At 41.6% G+C, this 21,224-nt stretch overlaps 1 protein-coding gene across 1 annotated transcript in view; it reads left to right on the forward strand.

Annotated features, from left to right (window-relative positions):
* Window positions 1-14: 14 nt before the first annotated feature.
* The window catches only part of ABTB2 (ankyrin repeat and BTB (POZ) domain containing 2), a 120,617-nt gene continuing 99,407 nt past the window's right edge, over window positions 15-21,224 (forward strand). The window contains exon 1 of the mRNA XM_009080111.1: window positions 15-876. Coding sequence (XP_009078359.1) covers window positions 15-876 — 862 coding nt within the window. The remainder of the gene's footprint in view (window positions 877-21,224) is intronic.

The raw sequence follows: 21,224 nt of genomic DNA on the forward strand, positions 1-21,224 counted from the left end.
GACCCGTCTTTCCTATGGCTGGGATATACAGCTCTACTCTGAAGACCCTGGAGGATTTAACTTTGGACTCTGGTTATGGGGCAGGGGATTCCTGCAGGTCCCTTAGTCTCTCTTCTTCCAAGTCCAACTCCCAAGCCTTCACCTCTTCTCAGCACAGAGGCAACTGGTGGTACTACTCGGGCTCCATGAACAGTAGGAATAACAGCTGGGATACCGTGAACACCGTCCTGCCGGAAGACCCCGAGGTTGCAGAAATCTTTTCCAAGTGTCCTAAGCTGCCGGATCTAGAGGAATATCCTTGGACCGATGAAGACATCGGAAAAATACTCCGCAAAGGAAAGGGAGATGTCCATAGCAGAACCTTTTCTCAGGAAGCTGTCAGGCGGCTCTCGCAGCTGCTGAGACGAGCCCTGATCAGGGTCTCCAGGGAGGCTCAGCGGCTCAGCGTGATGCACTCCAAGTGCACCAGGTTTGAGGTGCAGAGCGCGATCAAGCTCATCCAGAGCTGGTCCTTGTCGGAAAGCTGCGTCTTGGCCTCTGTCAAGGCTCTCTCTCTGTACAGCATGAGTGCTGGGGATGGACTGAGGAAAGGCAAATCGGCTAGGTGTGGCCTCACCTTTTCGGTGGGGAGGTTTTTCAGGTGGATGGTGGACACGAGGATCTCGGTTAGGATCCACGAGTATGCGGCCATCTCTTTAACCGCTTGCATGGAAAACCTGGTGGAAGAGATTAAGGCTAGGGTTTTGGCAAGTCAGAGCCCGGATGGTGGAGGGGAGATCTCGGCTGAAATCCTGGAGATGGTTATCAACAACGATGCGGAACTTTGGGGAGTGTTGCAACCTTACGAGCATCTCATCTGTGGGAAAAACGCTAATGGTAAGATCCTGCTTTTACCATTTCTTGTCTTCATACCAGCAAGCTTTACGGTAAAATCCTTGATCTCTGTGGACTTGGGTTTTTTTTTTTGGTTTGTCTTTTCATCTGGATTGCATCTCGATCGTGGTTTGTGTGTGAGTAAAGCAGGCACGACGGTTTTACCAGGCAAGAATGGCCCTGCTCTGTTCTGATGATGTACCAGTTTATAAAAGGCACAGAGGCTGTGGGAAACCAAGCCCTGTTGTCCTAACAAACATCTGACTTTCTACCAGCTGCTGTTTTGAGCATTTTTTCTCTAACTGGCGTGTAAACATGCTCCTCTGTAACCATAAGATCTCATGTGCCCTTCAGAAAATGCCACTATTGCTTTGAAACAAAATGTATATTACAGTGAGTTTCTTGCAGTTTCATCTCAGATGCTGTTCCCACATACAGCCTGGAGAGGGAAAACAACAGGCATGTTTTTTCTTTGCAGTAGTAAAATTCAGGTTTTGAGCAAAAACTTATAACTACTTGTGACTTGAACTTCCTTCTAGTTCAGCAAAAAAACTGTGTTGTCTCTCCTGAGGTAAACACGAGCTGTGCTTGGCTTGCCCAAGTGAGTAGGATGGTGCTGCCTCAGTAATCAGGATAACAGCATTAAGGTGCTCACCTCTAGTTTGTTTGGAAAGCAGATTTTTTGAACACTTAAGCAAATAAGCAGATAGAGGAATGTCTTCCTACCAGGCTGAGGAGTCTTAAGCCGTGACAGTTGTGTTAAGAAGCTGCATAAACACGAGCTGTGCTTGGCTTGCCCAAGTGAGTAGGATGGTGCTGCCTCAGTAATCAGGATAACAGCATTAAGGTGCTCACCTCTAGTTTGTTTGGAAAGCAGATTTTTTGAACACTTAAGCAAATAAGCAGATAGAGGAATGTCTTCCTACCAGGCTGAGGAGTCTTAAGCCGTGACAGTTGTGTTAAGAAGCTGCACTGTTTATTTTGCACTGTCACATGGAGAAATACCATATTTTCCCATGGAAATTTCAGAGAAACATTCAGTTTAGAAAACTCTTTTGTGTACCACCCACAGTTTCATGACTTTTGCTGGTCAGCTGTTCCATGCTGAATACCTTTCTGATTTAACTCTCTGAAACCAAGTGACTTAGTCTCTTTTCAAAAGAAAATCTCAGAGCAAGAGACACAAGTAAAGGAACTGATTTTTCTCTGGGGAAAAAACACACCTTAGGTGAGTGTTAGCAATGAAACACTTTGTCAGAGAAGGGCTGACTCACCTTCTCCTCCCTGGGTGCACCGATTTCCTGTGGTTATCCTATACTCAAGCAATAATGTCACAATTCAGATCACTACTAGGAGGTAAGTGCAGTGGCTGTCCCGTGGCTCGGATTCCAAGGTAAGGGGATGAGTGCCACTAACTGCTCACAAAACCTCTCTTGTGCACTATCTGCCCTCTGACAGCGTTACTAAATGTTTGTGAAATAAACGTGAAGAGCCCCTTGGGATGTTCTCTTGGCACTGGTTCAAGGCATAACTGTAGCTTTAAACGTCAAGCACAGACATCTACGTTCTTAACTATAAGACTAGAGAGGTATGAGGATGTTTGGCTGCCAAAACACTTGTAATTCTTTGTTTATCACAGGTCCAGAAAGGGGACTCATTTCCACTCTCTTGTTCCTCGTTTAGGGAAGCTGGAGTAAAATATTGTGATCCTGTCAATGAAAATACACATTTCAGCTGTTCTCTGCTCACAGGTTCTGTGTGCAAAATGAAGAGTCCCTCACAGAGCTTTTTTTTTTTTTTTTATAATATCTCTTTCTTGAGAGCACTCCCCCTGGAAAAATTGCAATGAATGAATGGCTGTTGGTGCTCAATGGAAACGAGTGACTGTGCAGGGAAATGCTTATAAATATTCAAAGCACCAAATGGTCAGTTATGATAACACTCCTACAGTGTAATGCCAAGCAGCCAGTGGCCACAGAAGGATTGGCTTCTGGTGCCTCTTTTGTTGTTCCTGCCTTTAGATCAATTCTGTCAATAATTGAATGCATTTTTTTGAGGCTGGAAATTGAATAAAACCACACATGAAGGCATCCTGTGATTTCCTGTGACAGTCTGTCACTAGTGTTTTACCTGACACAAGTCAGTGAATCTTCTAAATGGCTTTTCTTGCAGTTGTAAGATCACAAATGGTTTTATATGGATGCAGAAAAGCTTGAAATAACTTCCTTATTCTTCTCCCTGCAGGAATTGTAAATGAGTAGGATTCACATCATGCTCCACAGTGCTTTCAAATGGTCCTGTCTTTTACATTAATTTAAATCTGAAGTAGATCTAGTGGTGAAATAAGTGGATTTATTCCTGTTTAAGGAACAGGAAATCTTGCTTTACTGTCACTTTTGTTTCTAGTGGAGTACTTGAAAATTGCAAACTTGGCGTGTGTTGGGCTTTGTTTTATAGCCCTGAGTTTGATGTTAGAGATAAAAGCACTTAGAGGTTCAGTTTTAACTCCAGTCAAGCAGTGCAATCTCTGGATGAAATCCATGGCAGTGTCCTATGCAGGAGATTGCACTGGATTATCATAATGGACATTTCTGGCATTATGATCTATTGAATACCATTTTCATTATTAGATCAGGACAGCCTGCTGCTTTGGAGTCTAAGAAACAGTAAGTAAATACATAAATCTTCCTAAAGTCTCAAGAGACTGAGGTTTAGACCTGTGTTTCTTCAGTCACTAATCTTCCCTCAAAGACCATTGTGCAGTCACTGGTCTGAAGGTTTGAGGGCCAAAAGTTGTCCATTATAACAAATGAGTTTTAATCAGCACTTGGTGTATGAAGGGGAAAGTTTAAATCTCTAAATGCTTAAGGGGGAATTTTAATATTATTTTTTTAATAAATAATAATCTCTGGCTTGTTTATTTATTTGCCCTTTCTGTGAAAATGTTCTTTAATCAACTTTTTGCTGCTTTTATGAGACGTTTTCTGCTCTCGGTGTGAGTTCTGACTTGATGCCTGGGACTTGGTGTCTCTGCCTTGGCAGGAGGAATGTCATCTGAGCTGGAAAGAGTTCTGCCAGTCTCTGTGGGTGTGTTAGTGCTTCCAATGGTAAAGTCTTTTTGGACAGAGTCTAAGTGGGGTGTTGCAAAGATAATGCAATCCAGGCTGGAAAGAAAGTGAAACAAAAGCAGCAAAAATGATAAGGAGCTACTGAATAACATATCTACTGGAAGGTTAAAACAAAGCTCTGTAATTGGAATTCATGCTTTATTTTCTCTCTTCAATTACACGGAGCTCTGATAGGCAGTGGTTTGACACATCTAATATAGAAAACACATCTGCTAGTGTCACAGCGATTTTAAGACATGATAATTTGTAATATTAGTCAAACGTTTTCAATGAATGGAGGCATGAGTTGAAATATGAACTTACCTCAGAAATGTGATTCTTTACTTGATCTGCCTATGTTTGGTGCCTGGTTCATTAGAATCTGAACTGTCAGCTCTGCAAATATATTTTGATGTTATTGCCCTATTAACTACAGCACTTAGGTTGTACTCAACTATCATCTGGTTATGACCAACCACTCCTGTGACCCCAGTACACCTGCTGTGCTGTTTAATGCACCAGCACATCCTGGTGCTCTGCAGATAGGAGTGTTGACAGATGTTTTGGAAAAAAAAAAAAAAGAGAGAAGGGTTGGAATTTAGCTTGATAACACTGTTTCTTCATGCACCTCTTAGCACAAACACTTGAAGTTCTCAGTGGATGAACTAATCCCAAATGAGCCTGTTGGCTCACTCCGCTGATGAGGAGGAGAAATAGCATCTGAAATGAACTCTGCTTGTGTCTTAAGGCATTTTTCTTAGAAAGAGGCTGAGAGGGGGAATGTGTAACCTTTCCTCAGAGTGGGAGGGAATGGTTTGGACTCAATAAAAATTAAACCAGGGATGAATTTTCTTCTGTCTATGACACACCTTACCACACATGAACTTGGGATTTAGTGTCCTTAACCCCATCTTTTTGATTCTCACTGCACAGACACGGGTTAAAAATTACAGCCAATTTTAACATTTTTAGAGCTGTGCCATTATAAAAACTCATTTTTATAGTTATCCAAATAGTCTGAGAACTTTTATTTCAGTGTGGTCGTGGTGCTGTACTGAAATCCACCATGGGGAAAAATAATGACATTTCAGTAAGCAGAATGTCCTTTTGTTATCTGAGCTGAACAAACTGGTGTGCTCATCAAGAGCCTCATCAATTTTAATAAGCTATCAGCTCTGCAACTATTGAGGAAAGCACTGCATGGTGGCAGGGGTGCATTTTGGGGAAGAGAGCTGTAAATGCAATCAATAAACCAAGCTGAGGAGAAATACAGAGCTAGCACAGTGGTGCTGCAGGTGGCTTGCAAATCATTTAAGACAAAAATAATCAAATAACTCTGTATTCTGTGTCACCATATCTGAAGCAGTAGTTTGAAGCAGCACTGGGGATTCCTGGGCAGGAATTTGATAGATTTACCTATGGTTTTCCATGTTAGATGAGCTGGTTGTGGCTATGATCCTGTTTGAACTATGGCTTCATTCACCTCTGGACCCCCCAGCATATCTTGTGTGCTTCTACTCCTACACAGTCAAGAGCTTGGATTTATCTCCACAAACCCACAGGGATAAATTCTTTAAGTCTAAATATTGATGCTTGTACATACATGTTCACCTCTCCTGCAAACACAAACCACGAGATGCATATCTGCAGATGTCTGTAATTGTGCATCATGTTAAAGTGTAGAGCAAGTAAACCTGAAATGTCTGTGTTTTCCCCTAAAGGACAATTTTCTGTGTGTCTCTATTTCTGTGTTTTATTCAGTGATAGTAAAGGAGAACTTCATTAATGAAGTAATGATGGTGTCTTAGGTTAATCCTTTGTATTGCTGATATTACCCCTTGGCAATAAAGTTTGTCCTTTCAGTTCAGCTGGTTAAGGTGCTGAAACTCCCTCAGTGTACAACTATCAGCAGCAAAAGCTGCTGGTATTTGGATTTCAGGTAGAATTGGTGTCAACAATAGCTTAACTCTGTGAAACTGAGTTGGGCCTGTGAGGGAGGGACCTCTTAGAGAGAAAAGTTTGTGACCTGTTATGTCAAGGCTGAAGTCTCTTCAAGGCTAAAGGCTTTGAACTGAATAAATACTGTTGGGGCCAGGACAGAATCATATGCTTAGGGTAAAACCAAAGTTATAACAGGATTTTGGTGTTGCTGCTTCAGCTCAAGGCTTAGCAGTGTGCACCTGGCAATATTTGGATATTTGGAGTGTTCTTACATAGTATTTTGTGTGTGTGCAGAAAATGAGGAATGAGGTTTGAATTTTCATATTCTTAGTCATAAAATACCATGTGGTTGATGTATATATCTTCTGATATTAGAATAATTGCAACAAAATTCTCATTTTCAGTTTGAGGATCTTGCAGGATATAGCTATATGGTCTTTCTGAACTGAGCCACCAGAGTGGCTTTTTTTTCTTGTGTATCACATCTAATTTCTTACATGATTTGAAACCTAAACTCATCTGATCTGGAGAGAGTTGATGGTTGTCAGTGAACTTCCCTAACTGATCTCTGACATTACAGATTGCCTCCTCTTCCTTAAGATCAGTGTTCACCTGGAACATGGATGTGGTATCTATTCTAGCTGTTCTGAAATCTTCATCCTACCTAATTTTGGGCTATTCCAAACCTAAATGCAACAGTAACATAGGGTGATGGTGAGTTTGAATGAATTGTGTTTTGACAGTGAGACTGAGATGAAAGATCTTTTTGCACTGGCAAATCTTGTTTGAGTATTAAAGTTATTGTACTGTTTTCATGTTGTAATAATTTATTTCTGTTAATGTACCTGGTGTGATTCAATTACTGCAGTTAATGGTCCATTTAGAGCTTCCTTCTTTATCTGTTTCTTTCTTCTGTCCCTCTCCCCAGCTTGGCTTTGTAATGATCAGGAATGCAGCACCTCAAAGGAGATGTTTAAGCTTGTGAAGTCCTCTGTTGCAGGAAACATAAGTACTGGAAATACTTTTTCACAATAAGCTGTATAAAATTCACTTAATAGACAATTACAGTTGCAGAGGAGCTTGGGCTTAGTACTCAAGCACTTAATTAACTTTAGAATGAACCCAAGCTCAAAAGTGCCTCTGTGCACTTGGGAGCTTAAACCCAAAATCCTAATGTTGACCTAGAAGCAAGTTGATTTTTAAAAAGAACTCAGTTTTCAGCCATGGCGGAAAATGGCAAAATAAGGCCAAAGGTAATATCGACTCTGTGATCTTCTCTAAGTTGATACATTGTCCCTTCTTAAAGAGCAGTACATGCTACATTTTACTTGAGCCATTTGTCCATTGTGCCAGCAGAATTCAACAGAGGAGTAACAGAGGCTTCCAAACACAATAAACCCACTGGACACCCAGCAAATCCCTGAGCTGTCCTTATCCTCCTCAGTGTTTGGAAAGGAGATCAAAATACTTCTTTGCTTACATTTTAGCTCTCACTTTGCATTTGGGCAGCTTTGCAAGTCAATATATGTGGTCCTTATTTGTAAACATTTTCCCATTGTTACAGGCTTAGGACTTTGCAGTCTCATAACTGGGCATTAAGGAAAACCTCCTCCCTGACTAAGTTCTGCTCCACCAGAGTCAGCAGGAGAAAATGAAGTGCCTAACATGACATCTGGTTAAATCCAACCCAGCCTGAGGCAGTAGTAAAACCAGCACAATGCTTTCTGAAGTTACAAATTGGGACAAAATAATTCAATAGAACTCTGATTCCTTCCCTTCCATAACAAGAGCTGTATTAAAAAAATAACTGGTGGACCTTGTTGAAAGCATCTGTGTCAATTTAAGGTTTCCAAGTTGTGCATTTATCATAGGACACCAGGTTGGAATGGACCTGAAAGATTATTTGATCCAACCTTTCAACCATGTGAGTGAGGAGTGCCTTTTAAGCGGAGTTGCCTTGTTTGCATCACAGGACTTGTCACAAGAAAACAATAATAGAAAAAGATGCACTAGTGCTGGAAGGTTTGTTCCTTTGACCCCAACACATCCAGACTTGCCCTCTGACTTGGGTCACAAGCCAGGCTGGAGCTGTGAGCTCACTCTGGTCCTTAGGTAACACTTGGGTACAGCAGGTGACTTGGTGAGCTTGGCAAGGGGAGTGAGAAAAGACCAGTGTTGGGCAGGGCATGGCTGAGGTGGTTTGTCAACCTGTAATTGTAGTGTCTACACCCTGCAAGGGTGGTGGCTGCAGCTTTTGTGAGCATGGGATATGTGGGATGGAATTAATGGAGTGGAAGTAACCTCTGAGGAAAGAGTTTGCTCTAAGTGCTGCTGTCTTCAGGAGTGGGCACTAAGGATTAGTCCTTTCAGTTCAAGTTACATGGAATTCTGGGCCATAAAATCCTTGTGTAATGAACCCTACTCGTTATGTGTTGCTTGCAGATGAAAGTCCCTTAGGATTGTAAACTTCCTCCTCATCTGCTCAAAACCTGTTACTTAACGATGTGATTTTGTTAACTCTAGTCCAGCTGATGCTGTTTGTGGAGGTCCTCTCTGAGGCAGTTGTTTGGTTTTGTCCTTTCTATGATCTTAACATGAAACATTTCTTTGAACTAGACATTCAGCAGAGCTGAGACTGTGGGCTGCAACCAGGGAGCATCATTAAAGCAGCTCACAGGCATTGATTGCTGTGAATGCACTTCCCTTCTTCTGTTGACCAGGCACAAACTGGTGTGCTTTGTGTGGGTTTGACCCAGACACTCATAGGTCAGTTGTGAGCCTGAGCACTTGTCCATCTTGTTCTGGTGGTTTAATTATGACACCTGGACCATTTCTTTCTTAAAACCTGTTTGATGTTCACCAGGCTATTTAACCTGCTTCATGTCTGAATTGAGCAAAATAACAAGAGTCTGTAGTGCCAGAGCAGCCTGTCAGGAGGCTGCATGTGGCTCTCCCTGTCCAAAAACTGGAAAAAGTCTTAACATAAGCAAAATGACAAAAGAAAAAAAAAAAAAAGAGAAAAACTGTGGAAAATGTGCTTAAGCAATTGCTGTAGTTTTTGTGTAGCGACACTAAAATGCTTGAGATGATTAAGAGTGTTTGTGGTATAATCATGGGATAGAGACAAAGAACTGAAGCCAAATAAACATTTTAGACCAGCTCTTCAGTTCATGGGTGTAGATTTATGACAACTGATAAATTTGCTATGGGGCTATGCAAGATCAAAGTAAATGTTGTTTATGATATTTCGGGGATGAGAGGAAAGGAACACTACAGAAGACATAATCTGCTTGTCCCATTCTTTAGTGTTTATAACATTACAGTCCATGTTGGATCCTTCTGTCACTTGAACTTCTATCCCAATCTGCAGTCTGCTGCCTGGGACCTGGAGAATAAAGAAGGCAGTATGACTGTGTTTATGCTGGGACTTGTACATTAAAAAGATAATTACTCCTCTGCATGTTTATCTATTATTTTTCTTGATCCTATATAGCTCTGGATTCTTTCCATTTTAATTCTAAGATGACAGGGAATAGATTTTCTTCTAATATTTACATTTCATTGTTTGTGAACAAAGCACACTACTATTTCAGCTGAAGGGCAGGAGTTGAGCATTGGCAAACAGCTGAAGTAGGGAATTAGGCCAGTTTTGCCTTGTATTCTTCAATCTGTTTGGAATTTGGATGCTTTAATAGAATTTAGTCCAAGTCAATTTCTTATTTATTTGTTTTGTTTAAATGACTACTCAGTACTCCAAGCAGCACAGACTCATGTCAAAACTAGGTAGGTGAAAAGAAAAACATGGAGTTTCGGTTGTTTTTAAAGACTGTTGGCTCATCTTTTTAACTTTGGTTCCTCTTGGATGATACACTGATGATCCTGCAGCTTTTAACTGGAACTAGTGTGGTTTCATCAGGCCTTCCCTGATGGGTGATGAAGCAGTGCTGGGATGCTGCTGGGGCTTTGAGGAACAGGGGTGTGAGCAGGTGTGGTGTTTCTGTGGCAGGCAGAGAGCAGTGTCTGTGTGCTGTTATCTGGAGTGGTGGTGTCAGAGGTGTCTTTTTAGACTGTTTTATTGTGAGCTGAATTTGGTAAGAATCTGTAATGGGAGTCATGAGAAAGAGAGGTGGCAATGCTGGGTTAGCAGTTGCGGGAGTCATGAGAAAGAGTAGAGGTGGCAATGCTGGGTTAGCAGTTGGACTCTGGTCTTGGAGGACTTTCCCAACCTAAGTGATTTGCTGAGTCTATGATTAATGGACTGATGCACACTCTAAACTTGTCCTCAGAATTGCTCATCTCTTCCTGCATCACACATGGTTCTGAGGATCCTCTTCTTTCCCAGTTTTTGTGTAATTTCCTGAGATAACACCACGGGTCTAACCAAAACATTAGGGATGGATGTTTGTTGTAATAGCAGAAGAGGTAACATATAATGAAATGTATTTCCTCTGTGGGGGTGGATATAAATTCTGGTTAATTGTACATTGAATTTCTGCTCTTTGGTTGAATGTTATCTTCCCTCTACCCCCTCCCTGCTCAGTGCTCAGCTTGCACTGGCAGTTTTGTTTAGTCTAGAGATCACAAAAATCACTGGAATTGAATTGATACAGTTTTATTATGATCTCAGCATGGTTTCTGGTACTTTTAAGCTGTTATATCAAATTTATAAGGTGTCTTTGGATATTTTCCCTGAAGGGATAGTTTAACTTAGACTGGAGGGAAGATGATGAAAAACTGTAATAGTAGCAACCAAAACATAATCTTTATTGTTGTTTTTAATAAACTATTTAATTCTATTGTTAATATACAAAGACTTCTAAAGCTTTTATCTAAGAAGTGCTATGAAAGTTTCTCTTATGCTTTGTCAGTATTTGTGGAAATTTTGGCTTGAATGAGTAACAGTTTTGTTTGAACTTAACAGATACTTGGGGGTGATGACAGTAAGATCAGGAGATTTGTCAGAATTGTTGTCAATGACCTGCTACTGAAAGAAGCTCAGGATCCATGTGGGAAGTGCTGCTTACCTTGAAGTTTAAACTTGCTGGAGCCAAAGGAATAATTTCCATTAGGTTTAATAGGGGATTGATGAGTTTTTGCTGGATTCTTTCTGAAGCAGTTGCCTGGGCTCTTCTGAAATCACTTGGATTGAGGCCATGTGTTTATCTGAGGTGGTTTTGCTTTAGTACTTTGTAATAAACTTAAGGGATTTACACCTTGAGGTGGGAGAAGCTTTGCTGGTGCCCATGGAAAAAACCTGGATGTCCTCTCGTATGCTGGGAGCGGGGGGGGGATATACAACAGTGCACTGAGGTAGTTTTGTAGCTGTGCTGGGGAGTGATGTGGGTGACTGGTGTGGTTTTGGTAATATTAATCCTTTGAAAAAGTGTGTCTTTCCTCCTGCCACCCCCTCTGGCTCTGTTCTCTCGGGACAATGCCAGATGCAGAGTCTCTTATTAAAGCCACTCAAGGAAGATTCATGTTTAACACTACATTTCTGGATGGAAAGCAACCCTGGAATTGTTTCTGGCACCTTTTCCCTGTGTGCATAATCTCAGGTCTTCTGCTTTTGTAGCAGACATGGAAATGCAGCTTTCAGTGCAGGTTGTTTTGTGGGGTGATATATGTGCTGCCCATCAATAAATTTGGGAATGGGACTGTTGTGCTTTGTTTTTAAACAGTCACAGCGACCTGTGACCTGCTGGAATTGAGTGATAAAACTCTGAATTTTCTTGTACCTCCACAGCAGTTCAGAATAGCATTTTCTTTTCCTGGTGCGATGATGTATATGTAAGGCTGTGTGACTGTGGTTTTTCACGTTCACTGCAGAGGGCCAGAGCTCCCCTAAGGCAAGCACAACTTCTAAATGAAAATTAATATAATTTATTAGCATGAAGGGAACTCCTGCCACATAGCCAAGACTTAGATAATGCATATGTTATGGCAGAAGATACTGAGCTGGCACAGGGCATTTGGCCTTCCACCATCTGCAAAGCCCACACTCCAATTTTCTGCTGTTGCCATGGGCTGCAGACTCAGACAGGAAATCATGGTAGGATGGGAAAGGGTCCAAAATATACACAGCTAGTATAAGGTTTGCAGTTAAAAGAGAGTCAGAGAACAGGCTATCTGTTCTGCTGAACAGGCAGGGCAAAGTAAAGCTGCCTTGTGTGTGCGTGTGCCCACGTGCTTTAAATGTCTTTTTAGATTTTATATGCTCATTTTTTAAAAGCTGGAATTTTTTCCATGTAAAGTAACGTGTGGAACTTCAAATGATCCATTTATATCCAAGGGGCCTGATTCAACCCTCACTTAATTGGTCATGCTGGGCTGAAAGAAGAGTAAAGCAGTAGAGAATTGAGCCCCTGACACACAGGGAGTAACCACACAGAGCTTTGGGCATGTCAGACAGAGGAGCAGCCCCTGCCTCCACTTTCCCCAGACTCACTTTGGGAGGTTGGTTTTGTTTGCAGGGAGCAGGGCTGAAATTCTGTGTACTAGTCAAGCATACAGAGCTCAGAGTTTAGCCACAGGAGGCTGTGTGTATGCTCCATCCAGTGACAGGGGCACAGAAGCTGTTTGGTTAGTGGAGCTGGATTGCTTTCTAGCCCTGGGTAGATCACAGGGTCAGAGTTTTCAGTGTGATTTCTTTGAACTATAGGTTGAAACAGGAATACTGGAGTGATTTGCTTTTGGAGAGGAAACAGTTTTCTTATCTGTCTTTGAGAGATAAGCAAATAATCTATGTGTAATGAACTGCACAGTTTGCAGAGCTTCCAGTGTGTCTGAAGAGTAGTGTGTGACTGACCAGCTTCTGCTCCCTTGGCAGGTGATAGGAGAGGATCATTTCTCTGTCAGTTTCTAATTTAATTTTTGTAGGGATGATGCTCCTTAACTAAAAAAATAACGTCAAACAACAGTGTCATGCTCGGGACACATTCTGGACAGGCAGAACAGGAGCTCAGCAAACATCTTGTGACAAAAACCTGATTGAAAACTTTTTCTCACAGGCTCTTCTGTGGGTTTGAATTCTGACTGCAGGGAAAAACACAAGAGGGTGGTTTGTTCTCCAGGCATTTTCCAGCTGTAGCTATTATTTGGCTTCTGTATGTAGTTCCTTTTCAGCTGCTTGGAAGAATAGCACTGTGAGCAGGAGAAAGGTGAGGTCTGTGTGTTACACTGCCAAGTATTGCTGGATGCAATGCTGATGTATCTGTCAAGAATAAGGCTGAAGCTACCAATTAATCCCATTTAGAAATCAAATAACTTGGGCTGCATTTAACCTTGGGGCTGGGATCAGTGACTCAGACAGTCTATTTCATGACCCTGTATCTTCCAGTAACTGCTGCTTTTCTGTGTGTAATATCATTTCAAAAAGATTTGCTGATTTTTATTTTTTATTTTATTTAAATCTGACTGGAGACAAATTTCCAATGGCAAACTGTCTCAGCCAAGCCATCTGCCTGAGTCCTCAGCAGTGCATTGTGTTTCTGAAAGAGCATTCTAGTGAAACATCCTAATTCTGCGAAGTTTGGGTTGATTCTCCATTAAAAGAAGTGATCCAAAAAGCTGCTGGTGATTTACATGCAAACACTGCCAAGTATTTCTCTGATGAGAGTGCATAACAAAGAAGTGCTCGAGTGATTGAGTAAGGCTGATTGGAACAATCTGTTGTAGGTCATAGCTCTTTCTGATATTCCACAATGGTAAGAAGCTACTGTCACTTGTATTTTCAATCTGTATTTTGCTTAGAGGTACAAGATCTTTTATTGTCAGATCCCTTGAGCCACTTGTGGGGGGAGAGACAATATTTCTTGCTTTAAAATATTCATGGAGCTTGCGTGGACTGGCTGTGTCACCCATAGTGATTTCTAGAAGGACACAGAAAAGTTGCATTAGATTTGTCTTAATTAGGGATTGACAGACACATACTAATTGGAATTTGGGGTCTGAATATGGATATTAATTAATAATTAATCAGCTGCTCTCCTAACCTTGCTCTTTCCTTAACTGCTGCTGAGGAGTTTGCTCAGGGAGTATCTGTAAAAATGTCTAGGATTCATTGTACAGGACTGGTTCATCTGAGGACACTTTTCTGTTGTTCAGGGACAGTAGGTTAATATCTGTGCCTGTTCTGTGATGATCACTCGTGTGGGAGTGATTTCTTCTACTTTCTGTGATTTGCTGTTGAAATGAAGCAGCTCATAGAAAGCAGCTGCTTGTTTTGGAACAAAATCAGCACAACACATTAAAGAACCCATTAATCACTTAGCTTGACCTTCATTTATTATTTAAAAAACCTTATTGCATCTATTGTAGGTTTTGGAATGTCAGAGAACCTAAGACATATGTTGTGCATTCAGATCTACAGGTTAAGAGCATCAAATTAAGTTATAATAGGGAGTAAAACCAAAACGTTTCCTAGTGAAGTGTTGGCTCCCCTTTTACTCATTTTTAGGAGCAGAAGGCTGTGTAAATACCTGCACAAAGAACTGCTGTGAACTCTCATCTTGTTCCATAGTTGCCTGGTGTAAATTTTTGTCCTGGGACAGTGACTTCCTCACTTTGTTCAATTTTGCCAGCATAAAACCTCTCACTTTCCTAAGTGTCTTTCAGGAGAGGGGAAGAAATAGATACATAAAGCAGCTTCTCCATCTCCTCTCCCCTCAAAAATCCCAGCAGTTATTTTACAAGAGAATTTACCCTGTATTAAACTCCTGAGTTCCTTGGTGATGCCTTTTTTATATATCCCCTGTGTTGTCCTAATGGTATGAGAAGAGCTTAGTACATTCTAATCATGTTAACTTGCTGCAGAGATTTTTTTGAGTACTGTAAGTAAGTGGATCAACCACTCAAACCTCATTTAGTTTTGAGTTGGAGGAATGGATCATTAGATGACCTTTCGAAAAGATTGAAAAGTTTGGTCAGAAACCTGCTGTAATTGTCTAATAATGCAATTGTCTATTCCTGCAAACCAAACTGGAATCAAAACCACAGGACCAAGAGTTCATTCAGCTTTTGGGGAGGTGCTCAACCAGCATTTTCATTTTATTGGGAGGGTACAGTCAGGTTTGTGTGGTCATTAATATATAGTAGTTCATAAAACTGGCAGCCTTAATTGGATATAAGGGTTAGTAGAAGCATGAGGTGAACCAGAATGAGATCTCTTGGGGTCTGAGTTGTGCCTCCTCTTAAAATACGCATGGCTTGGCACAGTGAGTAGCTGAGGCTGAGAGCAAGGGAGTAGTAATTTTGTTTGAATAATGGCATTGATGTAGCTATGCTAATGAGCTGTGTTCCTCTGCCCATCCTGCAGATTGTGCACTGGACTCTGAGCTTATTTCACATCTATAATGGTTTCCTTCGGCAGCGGAGCTTGTCCTGATACACAGTGCTGTACTGGATCAGAATCTGCCTTTGTTGCTCTGCTTTCCCACAACTGTGGTACAGCAATCACACAGCTGTTCACTGATTATTATTTTTTTTCCCAATTGGCTGCTTTGGGACACATTATTCTTTGGCCTCAACTTCCTAATGCAAGTAATCAGCCACTCTTCAGTAACAACATTCAGGCAGTGGTGTTGAAGGCATTAAACATTGCTTAAGTATTTGGGTCTGCTCAAAATGTTCAGTTCTTTTTAGGTTTGTTTTTATGGGCAGGGAATGATGTGCTTCTTCCCTCCCTTTGCTCCTCTCTTTTCCTCAGCTTAAGACAAGCTAAGACAAAAGCAGCACTTAAGGAATGAAGTATCTCCTATATATATGTCTTGCAGGGTTTTTTTTTCTCATTAATATCATGGATACACTCAGCATCCCCCTGACATCAGGGAAGTTGAATGGACTAGCAGTTCACTGTGTTTTGGGGTTTGTAAAATATTTCTGATTCATTCATTGTGCAAGTACTGTGAGCTTATGAATTAGATCCAAGAAAGGGTGGGAGGAGGAATATAAATGAATACTTTGGAGCTGAAATTCTTGATTGCACTGCATAACTATGTGGTCACCTTAGAATCACTGAAATGCTGGTTAGGAGGAACTCCTGGAGGTCATATGGTCTGATCTCCCACCTGTAGTTGGACTTCTGCCAGAACTGGATTAGGTAAATGATGGCTTTGCATATCTAAATCCAGAAAACCTCCATGTGGTAGATCCTACAGTTTCTATGAGCAACCTGCTCCCTTCTTAGTGAAAAAGTTTCTCTTTATGTCCAGCTTGAGACTCCTGAGCCACAGTTTGTGGCCAATGCCCTTGGTGCACCATGTGGCAGTCCTGAGAAGAGTATAACTCTAACTTTTGTAGCTATCCTTCAAATGGTCATAGACTTATTTTAAATTGGCCTTTCTCATCCTCATAACCAGACTCTTCAAGTCCAGCTCCCCTACCCTCCCCTTTAAGGCCCTGCTCTGTAGATCCCTGACCATTTTCAGGTGGAGACCATCTGGTCTCACTGCAGTTTAGCCACATACCTCTTGAAGTGGAGAGCCTAAAATAGTGTTACCCACAAACCTGCTGAGGCTGTTTATGGAGATATTAAGCAATATGGACCCCAGCAGCAGCTGCTGTGTCCTCTGATCATTATCATCCTACCAAATGAATGTTATACACACTACAGTACTGCATATTATGTGGTCTGCTATTATCTTGGCCTCACCTTGAGTGCAGAAGGTCTTTCTGGTTGGAAACTGCTGCTGAATTCTGCCCAGGCAGGTGCAGGGAAGCGGTAACAGAGCTCCAGACATGAAGAGGCAGCAGTGTGGTAAGAAGCAGGCAGCAATCAGGAGGCCTTCTCCAAAGTGATGGGCAGTCCATGTCTTCTGAATCCTGTCTGGTCTCTGAAGACTTGGCTTCTCTGTGATATTGTTAGATAACTTTTTGGCCCTGTGATTTTTTTTCTCTCTGCTTTTAATTTGCATACTAAATGAAGCTACTGACACCTCTAACCTTTTGTAGAGTCTTTAAAGTTCAGAGAAGGAAAGAACTTCACAAACAAGTGCATTACATTACCTCATGATCACTCAGTCATACTTAGCTGTCAGTGGCTGTCATGTCCCCTGTCACATCTAGAATGCCTCACGTTGTATGTTAGTGTCACTTGATTTTGATGTCCTGTTGTTCATAGTAGAGAAACACCCAAACCTCCTGTCTTCAGAGCATGCTTGCCCTGCCTTGAATGCCAACACTTCACTAGACATCATCTTTGGGCCAAGGAACTTGCAGTGCAGTCAGACAGAATCAAGTGTGGGAGGATGAAGTGTCATAACAACCCTGTGGCAAAGGCAAGGGTGAGTCCAGACCAACTGGGTCCAGATTGACCACTTGCAACAACTGATGCAGTCTCTGCTGGAGAGGAACACGTCCTGGTGTTGCTGAAGGCCTGCACTTGACAGATTGTAGTGAGCAAGGTTGTGGCTTTGTGTGTAGTGAACCAGAATGGGAAAAGAGGTTTCAAATGTGGCATTTTCATCTTCTCTTTGCCCTAGGAAGTCCCCAGAGACAAATGCCTTCATGACAAGGGAGTGAGCTACTTGCTACCACAAGCAGGGAGTGGGATTCTTGAGTTCCCTTGTAGCCATTGGTACAGTCAGAACTATTGCTGATGTATAAAAAATGAAGCTAAACAAAAAAGAAAAAAAACCACAAACCACCAAAAAATTCCCCCTAAACTGATCAAAAACAAACCAACAGAAAATGCCTAAAGGCTTCCTTGTGACGGTCGAATATTACTACACAATTCTTGCAAACTCCTTTAGTTCTCTCAACTGAGTTAGAGCTGTGGGGTCAGTGTTACTGAGAATATCAGTATTTTCACTGTCCAGACACCTTCAAAATCAAGGGTTTGAAGTCTGGCTGCGAGTCTGCTTCTGCCTGAGATCTGGCCTCGGGTTTCATTGCTTGTTTTCTTTCTGCTTTCCTTTCCTGTCCCCCGGCCAGTTTCGACGGCACAACCTGCTGATCATTTTAAGCTTAGGAGATGGGAAAGTGGGATCTGTTGGTTGTAGCAGGCTGCAGGCTCTGTTTTGTTGTCATTCTTTTTCCCTGACTGCCTATTTTAAAGTTGCAGCCACTTCCATGAATGCTGCTCACATGTGCATGGAGAATTGAGTCACTGCTCTATGCAAGAGGAGAGTTGAGAAGCAAATATTTTAGTTTCTCTCCTTACTGCATTGTGAAGCATTCAGGAACCAAAGATTTGTTTGGTATTTGTTCGGAAAATGTGGCTCTAAGCACTGCCCAGAAAAACAGTACAGGATGATGTCTTAGTCTTACATAACCCTTAAAACCAGAATGTCACCTACAAAAATTAACAGACTAATAATGTATAACTAAGCAGTTTAAGGGAATTTCATGCCAATTAAAATAGCAGTGCTGGTGACTGTACAAGTTTCAGTGCACCCACACTGCTTTTCTACCCGTTTCTTCCATCTTTCATTTGTTCTGCTTTTAGGCTATAAACATTTGAAGAGAGATGAGAGTTGGGGACCAGGACACTCTAAGTCACTCAATATTAACTCACTCAGCTCTTGAATAAAGCCCTTAACAAAACTCGAGCTCTTCAAGTAATTAATAAAAGTAACTGATAAGACGTGTAACTCTCTCCCAGGAGTCTGTTGAGATTATGCTGAAGCCTTCCTCAAAGAGGCTGGATCCCATTAGCCAGCAGTACCAGTTCTGGATGTGAGGTTCCCTCTGAGGCTGCCAGTACTGTCTTCTTTTTGACACACTTGAAAGCTGTGGAGGTGTCAGCAGAGACAGTGCTGACTAACGAGGTGAGGAATGCAAGTACTGGTCTATCCCAGAAAATGGGGCTCTCCTGTCTGGAGCAGTGTAACTAAATTGAGTGTGATAGCAGCAAGAGGGAACCTGCTCCCTACATACAAATTCATGTCTGTCTTGCTCTAATTGAAGTAAACCCCCTATGAAATTGCTACTCAGAAATGACCTCACTAAAGCTGTTTGCTCAAGCTCTTGGCAATCAGTTTTGAATACTCAATGCAGTAGCCAGAAAGCAGCATAAAACCCTATAAGCTAGAGAATAAATGAGGTGGCGATGTCCAATATAGCAAAATGCTTTCTAATTCTCTCCTTTTAGTTTAAAAAAAATGGTTAAAATAGTATTCTAATGTTGCATTTATTACTTACACCCTGCCATGTGAAATCCAAAGAAACGGCTCTGTATAGAATGCTAAAATGCCAGAGGTTAACTGTGCTCAGTATTTCATATTAATCCAAGTAACTAGTGAGCTACTTAAATACAAACACTAGGGGAAAAAAAATCCTACACTACTCTGTTGCCACTGAGTCTTTGAATTTAGGTAATTTCATGCATGCAGAGGTAGACTTTATTTTTCCTTCATCAGCTAAAATAACAATAAAGCTCAACTTGGTGTATTTATTTAATGAAACACAGGATCCCTGCCCTGATGGTTTTAATCAGCCCCTCGCTATGTGGTAATTAGGGGTTCTCTCCCATGGTTCTGTTTTTACTTAACTTTCAGAATGTGTAGCCAGTTGAAGTTTCCAGAGATACTTGCAACTAATGTTGCCTCATTTACATGCAGATTATCCAGAGGGGACTCTTAAACACACACTCAAGTTACAGGAACGCAGCCGTTTTCAGCACTTTGTGATGCAGGGAGCAGTGTTCTCCAGGAAAATGTTATCTTTTGTCAGTCACTAATCCATGCCACTCGGTCAATGTGACCAGCTCTTTTCATTTCTTGCACACAAGGACTCAGAAGCTGAAGGTGGCAGAGAGCCAGGCTTGCCAGTGCTCTCCAATGTGCCACTGCATACAGCTCTGCAGATTTAGAAGTACATACCTGAAATGAGGTCTGCAGTCAGGTTCAGGCTGTACCTCTGGCACAGGGAAGCCCTGTATGCCACACAGGTTAAGAACTGGCCTTTCTCTGACTAGACAGAGCACATCAGTGGAAAAGAAATAACTCACTCCTTAAAAGTGGCCTGAGAAATGTGTTTGTGTGTCTAACTGTGCAGCTGGGTACCATTTGCTCCTGGCAGTTATGGAATCACTGGGGACGTGAGGAAGTAGAGCAAATATAGAGCATTTAAAGCTCTCTAAAACAGCTTCCCTGCATAATGTGTGATGGTAAAATACTAGGTGGCAGTTTGGTCTGGTGTAAAAATTTTATTGGTGTGAGTTTGAGCCCAGCCACGTTATTCAGGAAGCCACTACTGAGTTTTCAAGTCATCTGAAACGTGTGCTAGTAAAACCCTTTTATAAAGCAATACAACCCCATGCAAGCTCCCTGTATGACTAGTCATCTGTGTCCTGGGATTTAGCTCGTGGGATGTTTGTGATGTGAGTCCTGGTTGCTGGTTTGTACAGGTACTCTGCTTGTAAAGCCAGGGAGAGAATGAGCTTCTCCCAGTCCCAGGCTTCAGCAAAGGGATTAGGGAGAAACCACCTTTGCATTATGCTGAAACCTATTAATTAAACCTTTCTCATTGCAGAACTGAGTCTTGCTGCTAATTCCTTTCCCTTCCTGAGCATTAAGAGAGACTTTGTCAGGTTTTATCTAGCACGCTGTGTACCTAAAACTGTAGTAGGCTCAGAAATTACATCTCTGGGGGTATATGGTGTCTCTTTTCTACAAGCAGAAATACCAAAAAACCTTTCCCAAAACATGAGTACTGATGGGATGAAGCTGAGACAGTGGGGCTGGAATTGGGGATCACAAAGGAAAAGAAGGTTCATTTTGTATCATGTATCTCAGATTAAATTAATCTGAGAATAAATTAGTAAGAGGTTAAAGCATTTTTGTTGCAAATACAAGTCAGTAGCTGGAGAGACTTGGGATCAGAGTGGAGGTGTTTAGCCAGGACCACTGGTATGTGAGCATTTCTTCCTAGATGTGGATATACATCCCACTGGTTTCACAGGTCTCTGAGGCCACGACTGTGTGTAGAATATTCCTCCTTCCCATTCTTTAGGAATACTGATAATTGTGAAATGCCCTCCTAGTGTTAGGATGAAGGTATGCTGTGGGCATACCTTCAGTGGGATCTCTTATTATTTGTCTGTGAAGCTGTTTAGATTCTGAGCTAAATAGGTCTTTCCAGGCTTCTTCACTCACTCCTTTGATCTGCTTTGGCACTTTTTCATTCTGTTGTGGTTTTGTTTTTTGTTTTTTTGTTTTTTGCAGCTCATAAAAACTTAATCACAACAGCTCATGAATTTGGGTATGTACTTGAGCTCTGACTTTGAAAATGAGGGGGTTCATCTTTACAGCTTTATCCTAAATAACTAAATTAAGGAATTGGTAATAAAAAGTGCTTTAAATAGTT

Source organism: Acanthisitta chloris, unplaced genomic scaffold, assembly GCF_000695815.1.
Source record: "Acanthisitta chloris isolate BGI_N310 unplaced genomic scaffold, ASM69581v1 scaffold7608, whole genome shotgun sequence".
Lineage (NCBI taxonomy): Eukaryota > Metazoa > Chordata > Aves > Passeriformes > Acanthisittidae > Acanthisitta > Acanthisitta chloris.